At 33.5% G+C, this 21957-nt stretch overlaps 1 protein-coding gene across 1 annotated transcript in view; it reads right to left on the bottom strand.

Annotated features, from left to right (window-relative positions):
- LOC147075602 (intermembrane lipid transfer protein VPS13A-like) overlaps nt 1-21957 on the bottom strand; it is an 86421-nt gene that overhangs the window by 14167 nt on the left and 50297 nt on the right. Inside the window, exons 38-42 of the mRNA XM_085942353.1 lie at nt 11053-11327; nt 8779-10002; nt 8372-8567; nt 4735-4909; nt 1041-1154 (exon numbers count right to left, since the gene is read on the bottom strand). Of these exons, the coding sequence (XP_085798479.1) occupies nt 1041-1154; nt 4735-4909; nt 8372-8567; nt 8779-10002; nt 11053-11327 (1984 nt within the window). The remainder of the gene's footprint in view (nt 1-1040; nt 1155-4734; nt 4910-8371; nt 8568-8778; nt 10003-11052; nt 11328-21957) is intronic.

Genomic DNA, 21957 nt, shown 5'->3' with positions numbered 1-21957 from the left:
ACTAATATGTTTTCAAAAAGAAAAAGTTCTATTTGCAGTTCTAAATGTGTTTGGTGGTTTTTTGCGATTATCTCAAAATGGCGGAAAATGGAGGTTACCCACTTTGAAATTGACAGCTTCAAATAGTCATCACCATTTGCTCTACAATCCTGTGTGCATCTTGGGTCTGATTCTTGAAGAGGTTTTATTTTTAATTTTCTTAATTTTGAAATTTATTGGTACTAAGTTGAGACACTCTACAGTTTCCATTGATGAAATGATACACAGTTGACTCTCGATTTACCGTGGTCATACTAACCGTTACCCGTAAAAAGATTTTTCGTCATAATATTATGTTATATCTTTTACACACTTTGAACAAGTACTGAGAAGTGTTAAGTGATCCACTATTATTATTTTTCTTTAATGTTATTACTTCGCGTAAGGACATGAGAGTTAAAAGGAATAACAATATGTAGGTACAATTAATATTATTATATTTGTTAAATTTAAAAAATTTATAAAGGTCGGTACTGACTTGAGCAAATTTGTGCGCACGAACGCTGTCCATGCAAATTTGCTCATGTCAGTACAAGGACAAGTTTGCGTGCGCGTATGATTTGCATATAAAAATTTTAATCCGCACGAACGTTTGTACGCATAAACTATTCGTGCGCGCATATTTGCTCAAGTGAGTACCGAGCTTAATAATAGTTTTTTTATTATTATATATTTACCGATATGTCATTTCTTGTTATCACAATATTGTATTCTATAAACATTGAACATATTATAGTGAAATTGGATACATAACTACATCATTATAATAGCGTGGTTTTGGATTAACCACGAAATAAAATATCTTGGGAATAGATTTTTCCATTTAGTCCGGCAAATTCAGAGTCAACTGTTACATAAAATGGTTAGATTAGGTTACAACAAAATTCATGCTCATGAGCAGTTAAGGGGGCGCTTATTGTTTATTTAGGCAATAAAAAATATTATGTTCACATCGACTACTGAGAGAGAGGTGGAGAGAGAGAAAAAGAAATAATCATTACCAAAAATGGGTTTCATTATGATGCCGCTCAATCCCAGCGTCACACCCATAATGTATGTTTGGCCGGCCAAAATTAACGATTCAGGCAAGTCACTACTTTTCTGTAGGCAATATCCTAGAAAATGTTTATAAAAATACATCCCATTCAAAACTAATCCATGATGACAAGAAACAAATTATGTAAATTCTACAATACAAAATGGACACTACACTTGGAGGGCGATGTGTATTTATCATTTCTCAAAGGGGTATATAATGTTTGCATAATTGAAAAAACTGTACTTAACATAGTATGCCAAACATTAAAAATGCTATTTTTTTCTATAAAGTTTAGATCACTGATTTTTACTTAAAATTATTCACTTTTTCACTTGTAAAAAACTTGATGAAAAGACACAGTAGGTACCAGAAATTAAAAACTTGTAAGTTATATTCTACCAGCTATCATACTTGTATCCACAATTATTATATAATAAACACAAGCTTCATCCTAATATACATTTTCAATAGTTATAGTATAACTAACATATTGAAGTGTTTATTATTTCTAATTCAACTTTCTGATTGTTTATTGTTAGTTTAGATAAGGTTCCGAGTGTTTGTAGAGGTCAATTTGGGTTTTAGTTGCCACAATTTTCGACGATGGTAATCTTTCAACTGGTCATAGAATTAGCTTGGGCATAGTGGGTCAGCATTTAAAAAACTTATTAGGTTTGGTCCAAATGCTGATTTTTCAATGTATGCATGCTACTCGTGCTCCTCTATAGCTTTGTGGCGTGGCATCGACGTTTTAGCTTTTACAATCAATGTCGATGCTGAATCTTAGGGGTTCACTGGTATGGCCACGTTACAATCACACACGATTGTGAGCTAATACATTAGTCCTTCATGATGGATATGATTGTAAAAAGGCGATTCACGTAGTTGGGACATGAACTTCCACACTCCGCATCTTAATAGCAGTCACAAGGATTCCTTTATAATGAATGACGCACCCTATGTGCTACAGGTCTCACATAGGCAATGGCGCCACCATATTGTGCCTCCCCTATGCTTCAATGCTGGTATGTGATAGAGTGAAGTAAGTAGGTTAAGTTGTAATATAACCATGAACAATAAGAAAGTTGAAGTAAACCTCATTAATAATTTATTAAATATCAAAATAATCTTTTTAAATGTGAAAAATATTAAAATATTACTTATTGATAATACATAACATTAGAATAATTCATTTGAATGATCAAAATAGCCTTTTCAATGTGCATTTAAAATATCACTTTTTTTTAAATATGTATGCCCTTAATTTACATAATATCTTACTTAATTTGAACCTCTCCATTTTTTTTTACATACAGTTTTATCTATGAATTGAAAATATTTGAATTAAGAACATTTAATTTTGAAGTGATACAATTTGAATTATGAATACCTATGAATTGAATTTGAAGTGAAATTACAATTTTAAATGTCGACATTTTCTAATTGTTAATATATAACATAAATTTGTTTCTTAATTTATTATGATCATAATGCTTTTCCAGACGCTGAAAATGTAGGTAACATGGTTAATGTCGTATAAACTGAGCTCTATAATATTCCTGTCCCGGGGTTCTAGGGAGAATACAAGAATAATGTTCGCGACGTGAATGCAGAATAATAATTGTCAATCTCTGTACTTTTGTCATTATGACTGGAAGCCAGTAATATAAATGAAAACCTGTACAGTTAATTGGTAGCAACCGTAAATAATAATTTATCGAAGTAAAACTTTTTTGAACTGTGACAATAAACCGTCATGATTTACTTGCTAAGCAAAATAAAAATTACGGGCAACACGTGGGATTGATCTATAGATGTTTCGATTAGCAAGCATGCATGCTGCCAAAATATTATTCCAGTCATTGGGTGAGTGAGAAAACTGTTAGGCCTTGTCTATATGGCGAGTATCTCGCCGCGAGTGCATGTGGACGGATCAATTAGGTCACCTGTACCTCGACCGTGCGCGACAGTCGTCACAGCGCGAGTGCGTGTGGATGGCTCGGCTCTATGAGGTCACATGTACCTGTAATGCGCGAGTCAAAACGCGTCATGTAGACAAGGCCTTATTGTAGATGCAAACCGATAAATTATTAATTTTAAAAAGTGTTAGCTTGTGTTAGTATTAACAGTTGGCAATATAAAATTGTTATTTTATTTAGATAAATATGTTTTATAAATGTATAAAATTATTTTGGTTTCAGGTCTTTCGAAAAATAAGAAAATGATTTTTTATATGACATCAAAAAATATATTTAATTTACGATGGCTGTTACTTGCAATATACGTGTCCGAAAATAGAGAAGAAAAAAATAAAATCACAAAATCACTTCTGTCACGTGTTTTTGCTACACACACACACACATTTTTCTGTTGTATGTACATGTCAGATAAGCGACGGTCTCGATTCGACATTGATATTAGTAACACCTCCATATGGAAAAATTAGGAAGGATATTCGAGAGCTCAGTAGTAAAAGAAAAGATGACATGTAAAAGTTAGATAATATTAATAAATCACAAAAAGCAGAATTTGATTAGAAAATTATGTGTATTAACACAGATGTAAGCATTGTTCTGTTAAACATAGTTCTTTATAATAGACCATTTCATTTGTTTGTGTTAAAAAATATATCGTAATATGATCGATTATAGTGATTTAAAAAAACATGCAAATTGAACGTATTGTATAGTACAAAAGATTTATTTGATAATGTATAATTTTTAATTTTCACAAGTGATAATGGATATTGGATTAAATGTCATGATAAATCGCATTTTTCATCTAATGTAAGTATTTCTAGATGATATTGGCAATAAGGAAGATTCCAGACTTGAGATTTTTTATGTATCTGTGATTTTAATATAAATATTATCATACTATATTATACAGTAAAACCCCGTTAATTCAAAATCGACAGGACAGAAAATGGAAAAAAATACGAAATATTGCCCAAAATTATTGCTAAAAATAGATTTTATGAATTTTCACGAAAATTTCGAATTAATCGTGTTCGTATTAACGGCGTTTTACTGTAATTTGTACTTTCTGTAAATTCAGTAATTATCTATGATAATTCACAACATATTGTTTCGTAAGTTCACATAAATGGTCAAGATCTAAAAATAACACATACATACTCTATATTGTGATTTGGTCGTGATGGAAGGACATTATTGGCAACGTCTGTCATTTCAGTGAGCAACATCTTTAGTAATGAGGCAAAAGATATGAAGATAAACATTAAAACCTTTTAAAAGCATAACAGATTCCAACAAATAATGCTTACACAGGATGTCTGATTACTAAAACCGATAAATCCACAATTTAATACCCACTTTTATTAGCGAATCAATTCTTAATTGCAATAAATATAAGATGAAAATTTCAGGAGATGTTTTTGTCATTTGAACAGTATCATAACATGTGGTCATACCACAGCATTTCAAAATTCGTAAAAGCAAGCTTGTTTATTTATTTCTCCGGATATGGAATATACACATTGTTTCACCGATAAAAATTACAAGTCTGGTATCTCCCTTAGAAGCTTTTGAAATGCAAATTGAATTAAGAAAAGGACATAAAAATAGAATGACATAAAGATTTCAAATGTTGCCATATTCAAAAATAACAAAATAAAGACAGTATAAATCACTCACCGTATCTTCGTTTCTTTTTGTATTCGTCGTCAAAGCAAATGGTGCCGGTGAGTTCACCGAGTGACTGAGCGATGAGGGAAGAGGACTTGGCCACGCCGCCAACGCTGTGGCCAAAAAGAGAATATGCCCCGAACGCTAGTCTATTGGCTACTTCCTCGGGACCTTCAGGTATACCCTGGTATTACATAATAGTACCATTTAATTATCACACTAAACACTAAATAATACAATGGAGTGAATATATCACTATCCTTGGACAAATTTGGTAGATAATCCACTGGTATCTGTGAAATACAAAACACATAAAGGTCTGCTCTGAAACTCACTGGATTATTTATAATAATTGATTAAATTTAGCAAATTATGTAATGATATGCGCATCTATTCTATATAAGACTGCTATCGGCTGCTATCAAAGGTACTTTTTCATATTTTTGTATTGAGGTGTTATAATTTTTACAATTACTTATAATTGTTACAATAAGTGCTATGTTTTAACAGCACCTCTCTTGGCTGTGCTATCTTTTAGATCGAGATAGACAGTTGTGACTGTTTAGACGACTAACTTATTGTAACAATAAAATTATAATACCTCAATACAAAAATATGATAAACTACCCTCGATAACTGCCGATAGCAGTCTTGTGTATAGAATAGATGCGATGGAAAGGTTCCAGAGTGTTTTTTTCACTATAATTAAAACCATGGATTCGGGAAATTAAAGTATATTTCGCTTTTCACACGAGATACAAGACATAGATCGTCGCCTAAATGCGCGGAACTTGTAACTCCACTTTTGGCCAAAAATGAGTTAAGTATGCAGTGTTATAGTAAATTTAATTCTCCGTCGACCTGTTTTTATATTGTAACTCCAAAAAAATATTTACAGCAGCAAAATCACATTTATCATTTCTTGTATCTCTGACGCTGTAATTTATCAGTTTTCATACCTTGCAACTCCAGTAAAGTCATACAAAAAAGACCACGCGTGTTGTCTGGTGTCAAGCTGAACCATTATTTCTACTATACATGAAATTTAATTAACCATGGCCCAAGAAAGTGGAAAGCAGTAAGTTTGGTTGTATATTTAATTATGCCAATGTATAATTTGGACCAGTGTTTCTCAACCAGTGGTCCTCAGAAAGTTTCTGGTGGTCCGCGAATTTTTGGCGTTCAAATGCCTATGCTAAAAATTTCAATAAAATCCTTTAAAACCTGTGCACCTGCAAGTGTTTGAGCATTGTGTTTTTGTTCTTAAAATATATTAATGGTTTAGGTGACAAAATCAACTGTGATCGTACGCTATTATATTATAAATAATGTTTTCTTTATAAGTTAGCGGTGCATAAAACGTCTCTGATATTTTCAGTAGTCCGCAAGTGTAAAAAAGTTTAGAAACACTGATTTTGACCTTAGGGACAAATAAACATTTTAAACATAGTAGGTATGGGAGTTTGAGTCAGAAATTTGAATACCTGAATTGAAAACTATTTCAGTGTAAGAAATATATAAATGCGATGTATGCACGGGATACAAAACAAATAATTTAGATTGACTTGTACACCTTGTTAAGCAAGAAAAGAGAAAATAGGGCAGAAGTGAAAAGAAATCTGACAAAATTACTGAAAAATATGTGTTTACAATGGACTTACAATGTGTTTTGTTATATCCAAAATCTAATGTTTCCAGCGCATATTTTAAAACAAAACTTGGCATTCATAATTTTACCCTCTACAACCAAAAACGATTGGTGGTCATTGCTGTGTTTGGATTGAAGTCGAATGTGGGCTTACTACAAATTAGCTTTCTAGTGTAATAAGTCAATTTATTCTTCCTTTTCTACCTCTTTCTGACGACTATAAAAACATTATTCTGTATAGTGATGGAGCTACAAACCAGAAAAATATATAGTACTCGCTTATTAAATATTGCAATGCCACGTAATATCACCACTGTATAATAAAAAATGGAGAAGGACCATACTCAAATTGAGGTTGATCGATGCGCTCAGTAATTGAAGAGGTTGAGAAATCAAAAAAAATATGTTCATGCTAATTATGTAACTGCGTTTAATGAAGCCAGGAAAAAACCTAAGCCATACATGTCACATTTATTTATACGAGTAGCATCATTTTTTCAAAAAAAATAATGTTAAATTTTAGAAATCCATACGACCACGAGGAAAACTAGAAGACACAGTCGTAACTAATATTCGAGCACTGCAATATAATGGATGGAATTAATGGAAATATTAATTTCAAACTTTTTAGTGATGAATAAATTAAAGTACCTACTATTATGGAACCGAAATTCTTTGACAGCCTCCCTCAACTATATCAAGAAAGCTTAAAGGCTTAAAATAAAATTAAATAAGTACAAATACCTTCAGCCGTTGAAAGCAAGTATGGAGGCCGATTATCACTAATATAATATACTAATCTACCATTTGAAAGCTAACTTAAATACACTTTAATTATGTTAATCTATTTTCGTTCATTAATGCAATGCTTATTTCCCCTATTTATACAATTTTATTTAGTTTTCCAACATAATGTAAACAAACTTGGTACTGTTTATTTTAATTCAAACATTGTAACTCCCAGCTCAAATCTCAAAAAAACAAAAGCAAACCATGTAACTCCTCTATCTTCTTTATTAATAAATATTTGGTAAAAATGACCAGATTTACGCATTTATAACATTAAAATACTAATAGTGTTTTTTCAAAATTTTCCTAAACCTGTCCGTTTTTTAAAACAGTTTTTTCTTCCCCCTGTAAAGTTGGTCAATATGGAGTTACAAGTTCCGCGCATTTAGGCGACGAGATATTGATTGAAGTAACAAAACTTTGGTACGGGAAAAACAGGTGGCGAGTTAGGTTAGGCGGTTGCAAGGGCTAGTTCCCGACTACCTACCCACTATCTTTCCAGTCACGCAGAGATAAACAACGGTACTTTTTTCATTTCTTTGTTTTGCTGTGCATCTCGGTCTAGCTCTATCTCCTCATTTAAAGTTACAAGTAATATTATTGTGTTTGAGTTCTTTTCTCCTAACTCTGTCGATTACCAAATTATTGATAGGGGATTTATGCATTTATTGTGTTATTTGATATCAGTATTGATACGTCTCCTCGGAGGCATGCCTTGGAGAGGACCAAGTGACCATACATCTTTGCCAAGAGGGTAAGTACATATTGAGATTTTTTTTTGGACACCGGATTAACGTGAAGTGAAAACATGGAAGTTTGCTGCATAGCTCCAGTTTATTTTTACATAATATTTATTGAAAGTTACAACAAATAATCATTCTAAACATTTTACGACAGGTGGCACGTGCCCAGGTCGTGGAATGAAATTCACCCAAATAATGGAATCAAAAAAGTATTTTTTTTAAATTGCAGCGATGGGCGACGTTTGAATAAAGAGAGAAAGCACGTCACCAGGTATATATCACATTGTAGAAGACACGTTACAGAATTTATATGTTTAAACTGACTGTAACTAAAATTGTACTGTCACGATACCCTGATGTCATCATTTAGTGATAATATATACAAGAATATGTGAAACAATTTGAGTATCTAAATACGTTCAAGTTATAACTCTTTCTCCATTGGCCGTTGACCATGATGACTTACCAAGAATGGTTCGTAGAAGAAGTCTCCCAGGCCTCTGGTAAAGTCGGAGATCATTCCGTAGGGGTTTCCTAAGATATCTAAGCCAAGTACCAACACATAAAACTGCTGAATCAGCTGAGTGTAGTAGTGTTGGTAAACATCAGCAAATAGCTGTGACGGAGATGTTGTTTTTCCTGTTATTTCAAAATACGCCATTCTGAAAAAATAAGTAGAGCAATGATTTTTGATTTCAGTATCTATTATTATAAGAGTAAGGTATCACATCTAGGTATATTATAACAATTTTTGTAATGGTACGTAATGCCTTAAATTGGATACATATATTAGAACAGCTTGAATTAATTAAATTTGTATGATTTTATTCATTTACACAATCAGTGATAATATTTATAATTAATTACACTCACTTTAATTTGACACCCTTCATTTCGGTGAGACAAGAGCTCCACGAATTGAATAAGAACTCCAGCAGATCACTGTTAAACAGCTTCGGCCTGTTCTCTTTCTTCGATGACCCTTTAGTGGGACTGCTGACGCTATTTTCTTTAGAGTACCCCCGAGATGACAGGCTCAATCGAATCTTCACAGGCGACAAATGCATGAACTCAATAATTGTGGATTTAGAACTCTCCGCTATAGACTTAGCGGCAACATTCGTTATAGGAACGTGCACCAACGCCAAATCAGCCCGCAGTCTCAAGGCGGGTCTCTCCTCAACCGTCCACTGGTTTAATATATCAAATATATAATTGACGAAACCCCTGTCTAGCTGTATGCAGTACTCTTGAACTAATAGCTTCACGTATTTATAAACGTCTTGGTTGCAAAATGGTCGGTTTCTTTTTAAGCTGATATATTCGACACACGGTCGAGTTCCGATTTTCTTTGCGATATGTGGAAGGAGTGAAGCTGGGTACAGGACCGATGGAAAAACTGCTTCATATAATTGATTATCTATCTGGAATCTGTGCAACTTGATATGAGTGTATAGTTGATTATCAGACTTCCTGCACTGCACCCACACTGCTGGGTTATAAGTCCGCCGTAATTCTCCAAAGAACGGCTTTGTCATCTGCATTTTTTCAAAGTCTATATGTATATATTCCTTCAATTGGCACTTCTTCTGATCAGATTTAAACTTGTCTTCGATCCACGATGTAAGATCAACCGTCAAAAGCTTCCACTTATGAGCAACATTAACTTCCCACTTCGTAGGAGAGTCTGTCATACTAATATAAGACAGTTCTTTGATTCCCATATTAGTCTGCATGCAAACGGATAATCCCAATCCTGACAGTGACAAAAATGTTTCATAGTTACATTTCTCCGAATCAATCTTTTGCCTGTACATGTACGCTATTCTTTCTTCTTGTGTAAGCATGAAAACTCGTTGAAAGTTTTCCAGATATGACACCCAGTAGACGATGACTTTGTCTTTCCTCGTCTTGTTGGTCTTTGACGGTGTTTTAGGGACTTCCGGGCAGTCAGAATCTTCACTGCTGGACGATTCGAGTTCTGGAGACTTTGGAGTGAGTTTTTTTAATGTCGAGGACAGTTTGGATGTCACACTATTGGCAGCAACTAAAGTCGTATGTTTGACAGTATGGAAGCTCACTTTCTCTTCTCCGTACCTAGAATTATTAATCAAACACAATTTTATTACAAAAAAATCAATAAAATCATTCTACAGTGGGATCCAAGACCAACTATAAAAGGTATTTTTCTCTTAATAAAATAAAACAGACCGGCTTTCCCTTAACCTTTTTTATTATGGCAGTATCTGACAAGCCGCCGATTTTTAACGACACATGTTGAATGTAGAGCGAAGCTCTTACTACAATCGTTGTAATACCGATAATTTATGGCAAAGTATTTCATAATTATTCAAACAGATGTCACTGTGTGTTTAATTTTTTAGATTATGCAAATCAATGGACAGTGGCTAGCAATTTGAGTTTAATAGCGCCTGTACACGTGCATGGATTTACTGGCAGCAATAGTGTATATTTTAAACTATCAATAACTGCCAATAACTGTTTACACGTAAAAGTGCTGACTGTCTTTCCGATCTCATTCTTCAAGACTAAAAGAGAAGCGATGTTGTCATTTTATGGTACTATTTGACAGGTCATAAAAATTGGTTAACCCCAAAATTAGTAACTAAGTAAAATAAGTGGTAACCGTTAAAAATGGTCTGCACGGTGTAGTTTGTTTTTTTTTTGCCGGTCCGTTCACCACTATCGTTCTACTGCGCAGGCGCAGATCGAAAAAACCCCAATTGTCGCATGAAAATTCAGAAGCTTCCGAATTATTTGTTTCATGCATGCAATCTTGCAACTTGCATGATGATAAGTGTTTACACATGCATTTTCTTGTTATGGCCGCGATAATACGTACTGTCAACAGTAAATCCATGCATGTGTAAACGGCGTATAAAGTCGGATGAGATAACTCGCCAATTTTGTATGTGCGGCATATCGATCATGGCCTCATAGAGCGATAAGTGTCGTTGAAGGCATAGAACCGGTTAAGAATTTAAAGTCAACAACATTAAAATGAATGTATCGTAAAGTAAATTGAAGAAATTACTGTCTTGCGGAATAGTTACATGCGATTTGTAAACAAAAATGTTAGGTCTTCAAAGAATAAAATCAATTTAAAACTAATTTATTTATATTTACCCATCCTTGTAAAAGTCAGCCCGGAATCCTTTCCCCTTATTATTGTAAACATTCCACAAAAGAATTCTTTCTTTGGTGGGATCGTCCCAGGTGTAGAGCGTGGACTGATTGGGGCTCAAAAGAGCCACCTGCCCCGACTCGTTCTGATTCAGCTTCAGGAAGATGTCTTCGCAGAGGTTATCTATCCGGACAGGAGAGTCGCCGTGTCGGTATGGCCGGAACGTCACCGTGAATGGTTTGTCTATTCCACCCGCCACCTCAACACATAATGCGGACTGGAATAAAAAAAAAGAAAACGTAATGAAATTCACAATGATAGATATTGCTTTGGGATATAAAAGGGGGTCGTGAATCAATTCGTACCAGTCATACAACTATTAAATTATACCAAAATCTTAAAAAGATCGATTAAATCGACGTTCGACGTAGTTGGGACATGTATTCCGGATGCCACCAGAGAGTGCGACACTCCGTACCCTTGTGGCACAAACTCAAGGGTTCCGTTGTCATGGCCGACCCTCCCTCAGCCTGCAGCGGTGCCACAAAAGTAATCTACGCGCTACAAGTCTTACATGGCGGGAGGCATGAGACGTGGTTATGAACCGAGGGAAGTGGCTCGATCTTGTGCTTGTTTATGCCCCAACGCTGGGGCGTGACAAAATGAAGTAATTAAACTTCACTTCTTCTTCCACGGCGCTACATCCCGGGGTGGGATTTGGCCTCCTCCACAACCGCTCCCCACTCACTCCGGTCTCTCGCCACACTTCTCCAGTTACCGGGTCTTCCTATATGAAGCCAGTCCACTTCTACAGCGTCAGCCCATCTCCTTCTTATTATTAATTAAAAAATTAATTAAACTTCACACTGTAGACAAATGTAGCTTTATTATGTCAATTGACGAAAGTGCATATTTTGTGAACCGCCTTTTAGAGTAAATCAACACTTTTATTTTCTTATTAATTTCTTTCTAAATAATAAGAGATCAAAATGTGAAAGTGAAAAGTAAAAATAAGTGTTTACTTTACCGTTTTACATGGTAAGATACGATGCACTAATTTGTTAACACATTTAATAACACAGTGAGTAAATGTTTACTCATCCCGTGAATGTGAACGTGAACTTATATAAGAGTGAGAGTGTTGCACCTTCTGAGTTCAATTCGTTTTTACACTTTCACTTGAAAAGGTAACACATTTTAAACATTACAAACATGACTACATATTTAAATATTAAATATACAGTTATAACACTAGGTTTATTTCTACTCGTTTGTGAGACAAGAGTTATAAATGACAGTGAAGATCATGATATTGAAAATGTAATAATCGGTCCAATTGAAGGGACAATTATATCTGATGTCCTGAGTGTTAAAAGTGATAATAGATTACGTAATAAGCGAGGCGTGGTTGGAAGAGAGTATTGGGGAGGTATCCGGCAAAGACGCGGGTATTCGTATGATAAACAGTTTCCTTATCCCGATGATTACGAGTCTGATACCCCGCCGCCGGGTTACAAAGAAGATTCACAAGAGTATTATTACCCGGGACCAGCTGAAAGTGCTCCACCAGTAGAAGTGAGTAGATTTGAATGATAATAAAATCATTACAATAATTGAAAATTGCAATAGATTCATATAAGTACTATGAATATAAAATGACTGGTATATTGACTGTTTAATCTGCAAAACAGCCAATTGCACTTTTGACCAAAAATTAGTTTTTGATGGCATCTTGTTATAATGCATGTTTTCTACGCTCACACAAAATTTCAAAATCCTTAACCAATAAATAAATGCATTATCGTTCTTCACACAAAACAGCCAACCGCAGGTGCCAAATTTACAATATCGTAAATGGAACAACTCCGCTCTTTATATAATTTTTCTTTATATATAAAAGGGAAACTAAAATTTAACAGTGTATTAATTTATAGTGGAGCTTATTTAAAAAAAAAAAAAAATTAAAGTGTATTTTTGGAATTACCTTACTTTGAAAAGGTTACAAACTGACATTTTGGCCTAAAATTACTTTTTGATGTGAAAAGGTTCCATTAACTATATTCTATCATGTACGTTCATTTCAGAGTCATCTATTGTCAAATATGGGAGTTAGCAGTATGCCGGAGTTCTATCTACATGTCTTTTTATATTGAAGATATGACCATTCCAAATTTCAAACGCTCATAGTTCAAAACATGGTCAAGTGCAATTAGAACCTTTTCAAAGTAAGGTAACGAATTGTTAAATTCTGCTCGGTAGTTAAAAACTTATAATTATCTTAGAAATCGGGGGCAACCGTTGTTTATTCTCCCAAGGTCCAGAACTAACCTGTCATTAGTAATTATTGAAAAGGCAATGGCTATGTTTAATCAAATCGCTTTGGATATTGATATATTCCACTTACGTGAGGTGAAATTTTTTAATTCCATCTACTTTTATTTTTCTTATTTTATTATTGTATTATTTACTCACATTACCCTGTATTTTTATTTGAAAATTGTTAATACTTATTTTATATCATGTCATGAACGCTTTAAACTTATAATTTGTCATGTTCATTATATATAAAATAAATAAATCTGAATTTGAATCATTTATTTGAACTAGGTATTTATATTGTTTTATTTTATTTCACCAACAAAAAGAACAGATTATAGACCATCGCAGAGTTGAGGTATCTTAATTGAATTATATAGGAATTGGTTGTAAGCCATTCACAAAAACCTATAAGTCTATGTTCTGAATACAGTAGTAGTTATACATATTAATTGTTCTAACATGGGAACTTGACTCGGCTGGCAAAGTAGGTAGTAATGATTATTTCAATTATATACTTATTGATTTCATTATTATTACTATTATTTCAAGACTCCAGCACGTGTTCCTCAACCGGACCCTACGGAACCCACAAAAATTGAAGAGAGCCATGACTTTGGACCCTACCCACCTCCAATTTCATATGAAGTACCTCAACATTTGGTAAGAAAACGATTATTCAGATAAACTTTGAGTGAAAATTCAATATTAATGCAAGAAGTAAACTGCGGTTAGTCCAAATTTGATGATCCATGTTGAAATCATTTTTTGAAAATAGTAAATGAAAGCTCGAGCGGTAATGCAGTTTACTGCATTTTGTTTTAAAAAACAAACGAGTCATACTTTCATTTTTTATTATTTTCAGTTTTGAAACAAATGAGTCAATTTTTCACTTGTTCCATGCTTGTTCCTTTTGATTCCAACAAAAGATGCATAATTAAAAATAGTTTTTTTATTATTTAAGAATATTCTTCCACACAATAAAATTTTTACTTAGTATTAACTAAAGAACTCTACACTGTTATTGTTGAAATCATACCATCATTATTAACAATTTTATTGTTCAATGAAGGTTTCAGATAATGTGCCTCCTTCGAGTAATGGAAAAGATGATCAACCACAAAATTCTGCACCGTATCCACCATTGACCTCATATGAGGTTCCCCAGCACTTGGTAAGAAACTATAGTATTTACCCCATTAAATTACCTTATTGAGACAATTTTTGGAAATATAATGATGCTTTAGTTATTGTTTTATTTAGATTTTTATATCACTTCCATATATTAATTACACAGATTTCTGCACCGCCGTCAGATGCACCAGAAAAACATGAAGTTCCGAAAGAGCCAAAAAATGAAGCGCCCCCTGCGGAGCCTCCCAAGCTTCATCCCCCAGCTACATCGTATGGAGTCCCACAACAGTCAACGGTAAGTAAAAGAGACATTAATTAATTGCAATAATTTTGCTTAACTGTATTGGTTGTAAATAGAATTTGATTAATATATGGTGCGCCTCAAGGCTTCATTCTTGGCCTGATTTTATTTTCTTATAATTACATGAATACTTTCTGTACATTCTAATTGTGCCTGTACACATGCATGGATTTACTGCTGGCAATACTGCGTATTTTAAACTATCATGACAATAACTGTTTACATGTAAAAGTGTTGACTGTCTCTCATGTTGTCATTTTACGGTACTATTTCGTACTATTTGACAGGTAGTAAAAATCAGTCAACCTGAAAATTCGTTCATAGTTGGTTTTTTTGCCAACTGGTTTGCCACTATCGTTCTGCTGCGCAGGCGCAGATTGAAAAAATCCTACTGTCGCATGAAAATTTAGAAGTTTCCAAACTTTTTTGATTCATGCATGCAGCTTGCAACTGCAGGATAATACATGTTTACTCATACGTCATTTTCTTTTACGTTTACTCATACAGTTATTGTCTTACTTATATACTTACTGTCAACAGTAACTCCATGCACGTGTAAATGGGGTATTAAGACGACAAATGTAAACTATTGCAAGATATTATAAAAGTTGTATCATTTTTTTTTCCTATTAGGATCATATGGGCCTCCACAGAGTAACAAATTTTGTTTTTTACGAGAAATGGATGTCAGCCACTTGCTCAACCTATTAGGTCCACACCCTGACTCACACACAAATTGAAAAACAATATGTGCACTTGCCAGACACAGGACTCGAACCTGGGACCCATGGCGTTATAGTCCAACGCTTAAGTCGCGCGGCCACCGTGGGCGACATATTTCAAACAAACTGTTTTATCATCATATATACTACATTAATGAAACAATCGTTGAATTTAATTATAAAAGATGCATTTTTGTTTGTCAGGCATTGAATGAAGTCCGGGAAATAGATTTAAGACCAACGAAAGCTCTTCTGAAGATAGCAGAAGATCACATAAAAGAATTATCTAAAGAACAAAGTGCATCTCCGCCAGCCAAACCTGTAAGTTCTTACAATATTTGAATAACTTTCTCAATCAGACTCTTTGGGCATTGCTGCAAATCTTGCCGGTTGATAAAGTGGCATGACCACCCAAAAAATCTCTCATCTACTTAATATAACAATGTAAAGAAATCTCTCAGGTACAATTATGAACTAATTCTTAATTGCAGGTTGAACCGAAGATTCCAGATAAACCAGTTGTAGATGAAAAACCAATCGTAAAAGAAAAGGAGAAAGGTCCCTCGGCTACTAAATATGGAGTTCCCTTGCCAATAGTGAGTAAACAAAAAACATTTTGATAAAACACAATCCTATGTCGAGTTGTCCTTATGACTTGAGTATGGAACTGAGTAGTTGAAACAGTCTACTTCAGTTATTTACTATTTATATAGACAAGTGTATGCACTAGAGGTTGGAAAACTGGTCGATTTTTAAGACTAAGTATACTTACTACCAGTATAAAAAATACTCAGTATCGAAACTTGTTCCAAAATACTTACTAGTATTTGGGATATTATATAGAGCGTTTGGCGTACTTAACTTTTTAGAAGCCATTTTTACACAAATTGTTTATATAATAATTATTATCCATTTACACAATCACGCATAAAATATGAATTCTGTTTATAAGTTCCAATTATAACACTAAAAAATTGAGAAACTCGGTCAAGAGACGGGTAAATACTTATCAGAACTTGAGCACTAGTACCTATTCCGGGACTTGAGACTGACGTCAACTCCATATAAGTCTCATACTCAACTGGAACTAAAACATATTATTACTATAAAATGAAGGGGAAGAAAGGGAGAGCAATGACAGTTGAGTATATCACGGCTAGATATACGTGTATTATGCTATCTTGCTCACGTGCATTTAATGTCAATAGTATTGAAAGTCTACCAACAGTACCAACTGGCGAGTCACAGCGATGATCTCACCGCATGTATTCAAACTTCGAACAAGTTTTTTGGAACAAGTTTATTGGGCCACACGTACTGAGTATGGGTAGTACATGCCGAGACTTGAGTACGCAAACTGGTGACAATATTTCTAACTCACCTCTAGTATGCACCATTTTTTCATCAATAATTCTACTAAAATATGATGCGTACATTTATTCATAAAAATAATAAATAATTTCAGTAAGTTGATTCAAAGAACTCTCTCCTAAAATATTTCAAATGTAAGTTAGAATAGTTCTGCATTCAGCTGACGAAATATGACCTGAGTATGGAGCTAAGTATTTGAGGATTGAGCCTAAATAATATAAACTGAAAAAAGGACACATGGACTAATGTTTAATTTAATTTTTTTAATTTTTTAAATCAAACATGCAAAGTTCTAACAGTCAATTACATGAATTATTAAATGTGCAGCTATTGCTGAGATAAACCCTGAAACTATGAATGAATGTTATTATTTTATATATTACTACACTCACGAACATTTCGCATACGGCTTGTAACAGAACTAAAACATTTACATTAAAATACAAATGTAGTCTGTGAAAGAGCAGACCGCATCAATTATTGTATATGAAAAGTCAGCTGAATACACGGAATTATAATTATTTAGAATATTTAGATGAACAACTATGAAAATTGCATAATTTGTCATAATATATACGTATATTACATCAATTTCCAAAGATAAAGATGGCGGCTATAAGCAATGCTGCCAACATACAAAATAATAATTACATACTAGAAATGAAAGAAACGTTTGAATAATGTAATACTAAAAGTTTATAAGGCTATCTCTAATATAGTACATACTCAATTAATGTGAGTGTACAAATCGATAAAAGGGTACGACATCTAGATCAAATTGTTATGTGAAAATTATTTACTATTTTACACTTTCTATACAGATAATGAAACCTCCAAGTAAACTATATGAACCGCCAAAAGTTGAACCGACACACCATGAAGTAAAATGCACTGGTGAAGCTAAAAAAGGTCCACCCGCAACATCTTACGGAGTGCCAGATGTGAAGGTAATAAATCGATGTAACGAGTCACTTAAAATCATATTTTTCATGTCTGGAAAATTTGATATAATATGCAGTTTGCAATAAAAACACTTCACTATGAGGTGTTGTACTGGAAACAGATGGCTGTATAGCATTCAGATCGCGTTAAGTATTTGTAGAACATTTCATCGTGAAGTTAGTTGTATGTATGTATATCACAAAATCCTTTGTGTAAGTAATTAGTGATTTTTATAAGTAATATATGTTGCACTTTAATAGTATTAATTAGTGTTCATTTACACATAATGTAATAATAACCAGGATCGGTATAGTTTAGTTAGTGTTTTTTACTTTTTAAAAACTTTAATTAGTATTTAAGAATCTTCTACAACAAATAATTCTAATCTGTAAATTTTTTTAATATAAATAACAGGGTGTTTTTAATGCTATACTTCAATGGCGTAGGGTGGAGGTAGGTTGTTAAGATCTGACATAATTAGTCCATGCTAAACTTTGTCAGTAATACTAATTCGTTTCCATTGAACTTATAGCGCCTGTACACATGTATGGATTTACTGGCACCAGTAGTGTGTAAATTCAAGGATCGCGATAATAACTGTTTACACTTAATAGTGCTGACTGTATCGTCAATCTCATTCTTCAAGCGTAAGCAAGACGCGTTGTTGTCATTGTATGGGGCTATTTGATAGGTTGTGAAAATTGGTAACCGTTAAAAATGGTCTGTGCGGTGTAGTTCGTATTTTTTTCGGCGGGTTCGTCACTATCGTTCTACTGTGCATGCTCAGATATCGCACAAGTTCCAACTGTCGTGTGAAAATTCAGAAGCTGCTGAACTTTTTTGGTCCATGCATGCAATCTTACAATCTGGTTATGGCTACGATAGCAGTCAATCCATGTACATGTAAATGGGGTATAAAAATACAAATTGCAGATAGTGCTGGTTAGTTTAAAGTTCAACCTATTTGGTCCATGTTCTGGATACAATTGAAAAAATATTGAAAATACAACATGTGATATTCCACGACCGGGATTCGGACCCGAGACCTACGACTTTATATGCTGGCATGTTACTGATCGACTATCGCAGGCGGTTTCTTTCTTTTTATTAAAAATACATAAATAGAAACTCACCAGAAATACATATATTAAAGAAATTTGTATGTTCATGAAACTTTTGCCTATGAAATGCCAATTTTTTTTTCAGTCCATAAATATACCCGCTCCAGCTACTCCTATGGTTCCGAAAGTCATACCAGAAAGCAAAAATTCGAAACAGACAACAGCCGCACAAGACGCCAAGCCGTATGATCTAATAGGCAGTTCTTATGGTGCTCCACTCATGTCGGTAAGTTTTTAACCATGATTCTTCATAATCTTACATTGTTAATGGTTACCTCCTACCAATGGCGAAGGGCGGAGGTAGGCTATGGAGATCTGACATAAATAGTGCACACTAAACTTTGTCAGTCTTACTCATTTCGCACTGTGAGTGTAAAACCAACACGTATCTGCAAATTTTTCAATTTCGAGATTAAATGCAAAACAACTGCAGAAGTCGTGAACCTGATCATGTAAAAGTAAAGTAACTGAAAGAACATGCAATATAATATAAGTATAAACCAAATATTATGTTTTTTTTTTAGAAAATCTATTTCTCCTAACAAAATGAAGACTTCAAACCCTAATATATCCAAAATATGTCTTTTTCAGATGCGTTGGTTTTACACTCACGGTGCGATTTGTTTCACTGGGTTTTATGGTTAAGTAGGTATGTCTGACAAAATGTAGTGTGCACTAGTTATGTTGGATCTCCACAGCATACTTCAGTCACCCTTCGTCACTGCTTCCTAGAATGCTTTTTCTTTTTAGCACTACAACAGGCCATAAAGCCCAATGATAATAATGTAATGGTAGTGAAATAGTTTACTAGTAACAGTGAAATAATCACAGACACACTCAGGCTTTAAGAAAATCATATGGGTATATGACCTCACTGGAAATCAAGCCCGGTGTCCCCGGATGAGAAGCCAGTGCCTTATGCATTGAACTACGAGGGTCACTTTATATTATACTAAGTGGAAAGCCCATCCTGATATATATGAAAAAAAAATCTTGTTAATTATTAGGAACTTTTTGTGGACATTTATAATTTAGGAATGTGCCTCAATGTCATGTAAAATAACAGAAAAAAATTGCCTAATCGATACCTAATCCGTTCATCATTTTTATTTACCACTACCAAAGAAAATGCCTTGCACAATATGTAAAAGTAGGCATTAATCTTCCAATATAATATCTTTATCATGTTTTGCAAAATGATTCCCATTATTTTAACCAACCATGACAATATTATTAATATTCACATATAATTTTAACTATTTTTTCCAGTGGATAATATGTAAATGACGGCAACATTATTTTAATTTTTTTTGTTCATCAACCTCATAATAATGTTTTAAAATTGGGGTTAATTTTCTGGAAAAAGCAAAATTATATAAGTACATAATATGGTTATCTCTTTAAGTTTTTATTTTATATATATTTTAGGTGACAACTAAGACGTTAGCAACAATAAGTGCTATCCAAGAGCTAATGGCTCTCCCTGATACTAAAACCAATATAAAGTTTAAAGAGGAAACAGCACCTAAAGGCAGTGATAAGGTTATAATATACCTATTTACTAACATTTTACTAATGACTTCACTTGGATGTTGATTTATTTTTTGAGATAATGTGAAGGATTTTTTTAGACAGTACCCATCTATCCGTAAGGTGAACACCCGGACACCGAATTTTTAAAATACATAATTATATATATATTTATTAGAAATATTGACATTATTTTTCCGCACTTTAAACATATCAGATTTAAAATATCTACATAGGTACCTAATAACATTTATTTTAAAATATATATTTTTTGTTTTGTGTTTGCAAAACGGGGCTTTTTTAAGTTTATCTGACATTTTAATTTTTTTCTTTGTTATTAATAACGTCATCATGAGTTACTGGCATTTAAAATGTTATAGAGCACAGAAAATTTAATTTCAATATTTTAGTAACTCAATCTCACCAAATTTAGACTTACTATAATTTACCTGTCACATCTATTTATATAACATTTTGCTGCATGCATACTCAAACAGAGTCATGGTGTTGGGAGCCCCTGTACTGTACAGTATTAATTCAACATAAATATGCATATAAATCACATTCACCTGATTAAGTTTTGTTTGTTAGAGAATTAGGATTTGTCTCCTATTAGTCAAATTCCCAATATGACTTTTCTGCTTAAAAAAATACCCAGGCCTGTTTTAATGCATTTATGTATTTCTTTTCAGCCAGTTGAATCGACACATAATAAAATAGAGACAGACTATGTCACAATACCTATGGCGCAGTACAAAGTCATGAATGTATGCATGCAAAAATCGTTGAGCTCAGCATATACCATGAATTCTGATGGGACGTTAGTTAAAATATAATTTTATTATGGTAATACCATAGTTACAATACTTTATGTGTTTAAAATGATTACCATGGAAAAATACATCATAAGTATCTAAAGACGTTGTGAGATTGCTTGGCCCTCCACCAAATGCTCAGAGGCCATCCATAGACTGTAATTGTATGTCATACTAAACTTATGATTTCTGTTCATGAAATATATTTCCATTAAGTATATAAGTGTCTGACCGTATCCAATTATATACCGTATACATAAACGTTCATATACATAGTGAAAATATATTTCCATGAACAGAAATCATAAGTATAGTATGGCACACGGTTTAAAACCACATGCGGTTTCATTCTATGGATGGCTTTTAGGTCTCTACATAATGGCATCTCTTCAAATTTATGCTTGGAGCATCCCAGGAAGACCTTCACACGAATATGGTTGTGAATGACGTATGTTTTCTTGTATACCAGCTAACCAAAAGTGGGAGGGCAGTCTTTAGGTGGACCATAGCTCGAGTACAAGGTTTTATAAATATATTTTAGAAAGGATTCAGAGATGATAAGTCACTCAAAATTTGCTGACTGACGTACTGTATTTCCTGACTGAATGAACATAATTGTTAAGAATTATTTTATAAATCGTTAAATAGTTTCTAT

The sequence above is a fragment of the Rhyacophila brunnea genome, unplaced genomic scaffold (genome assembly GCF_057557595.1).
Source record: "Rhyacophila brunnea isolate RB1 unplaced genomic scaffold, BYU_Rbru_1.0 scaffold_14, whole genome shotgun sequence".
Lineage (NCBI taxonomy): Eukaryota > Metazoa > Arthropoda > Insecta > Trichoptera > Rhyacophilidae > Rhyacophila > Rhyacophila brunnea.
The sequence above is the reverse complement of the archived record's forward strand: the minus strand, read 5'-3'. Positions and strand labels throughout refer to the sequence as shown.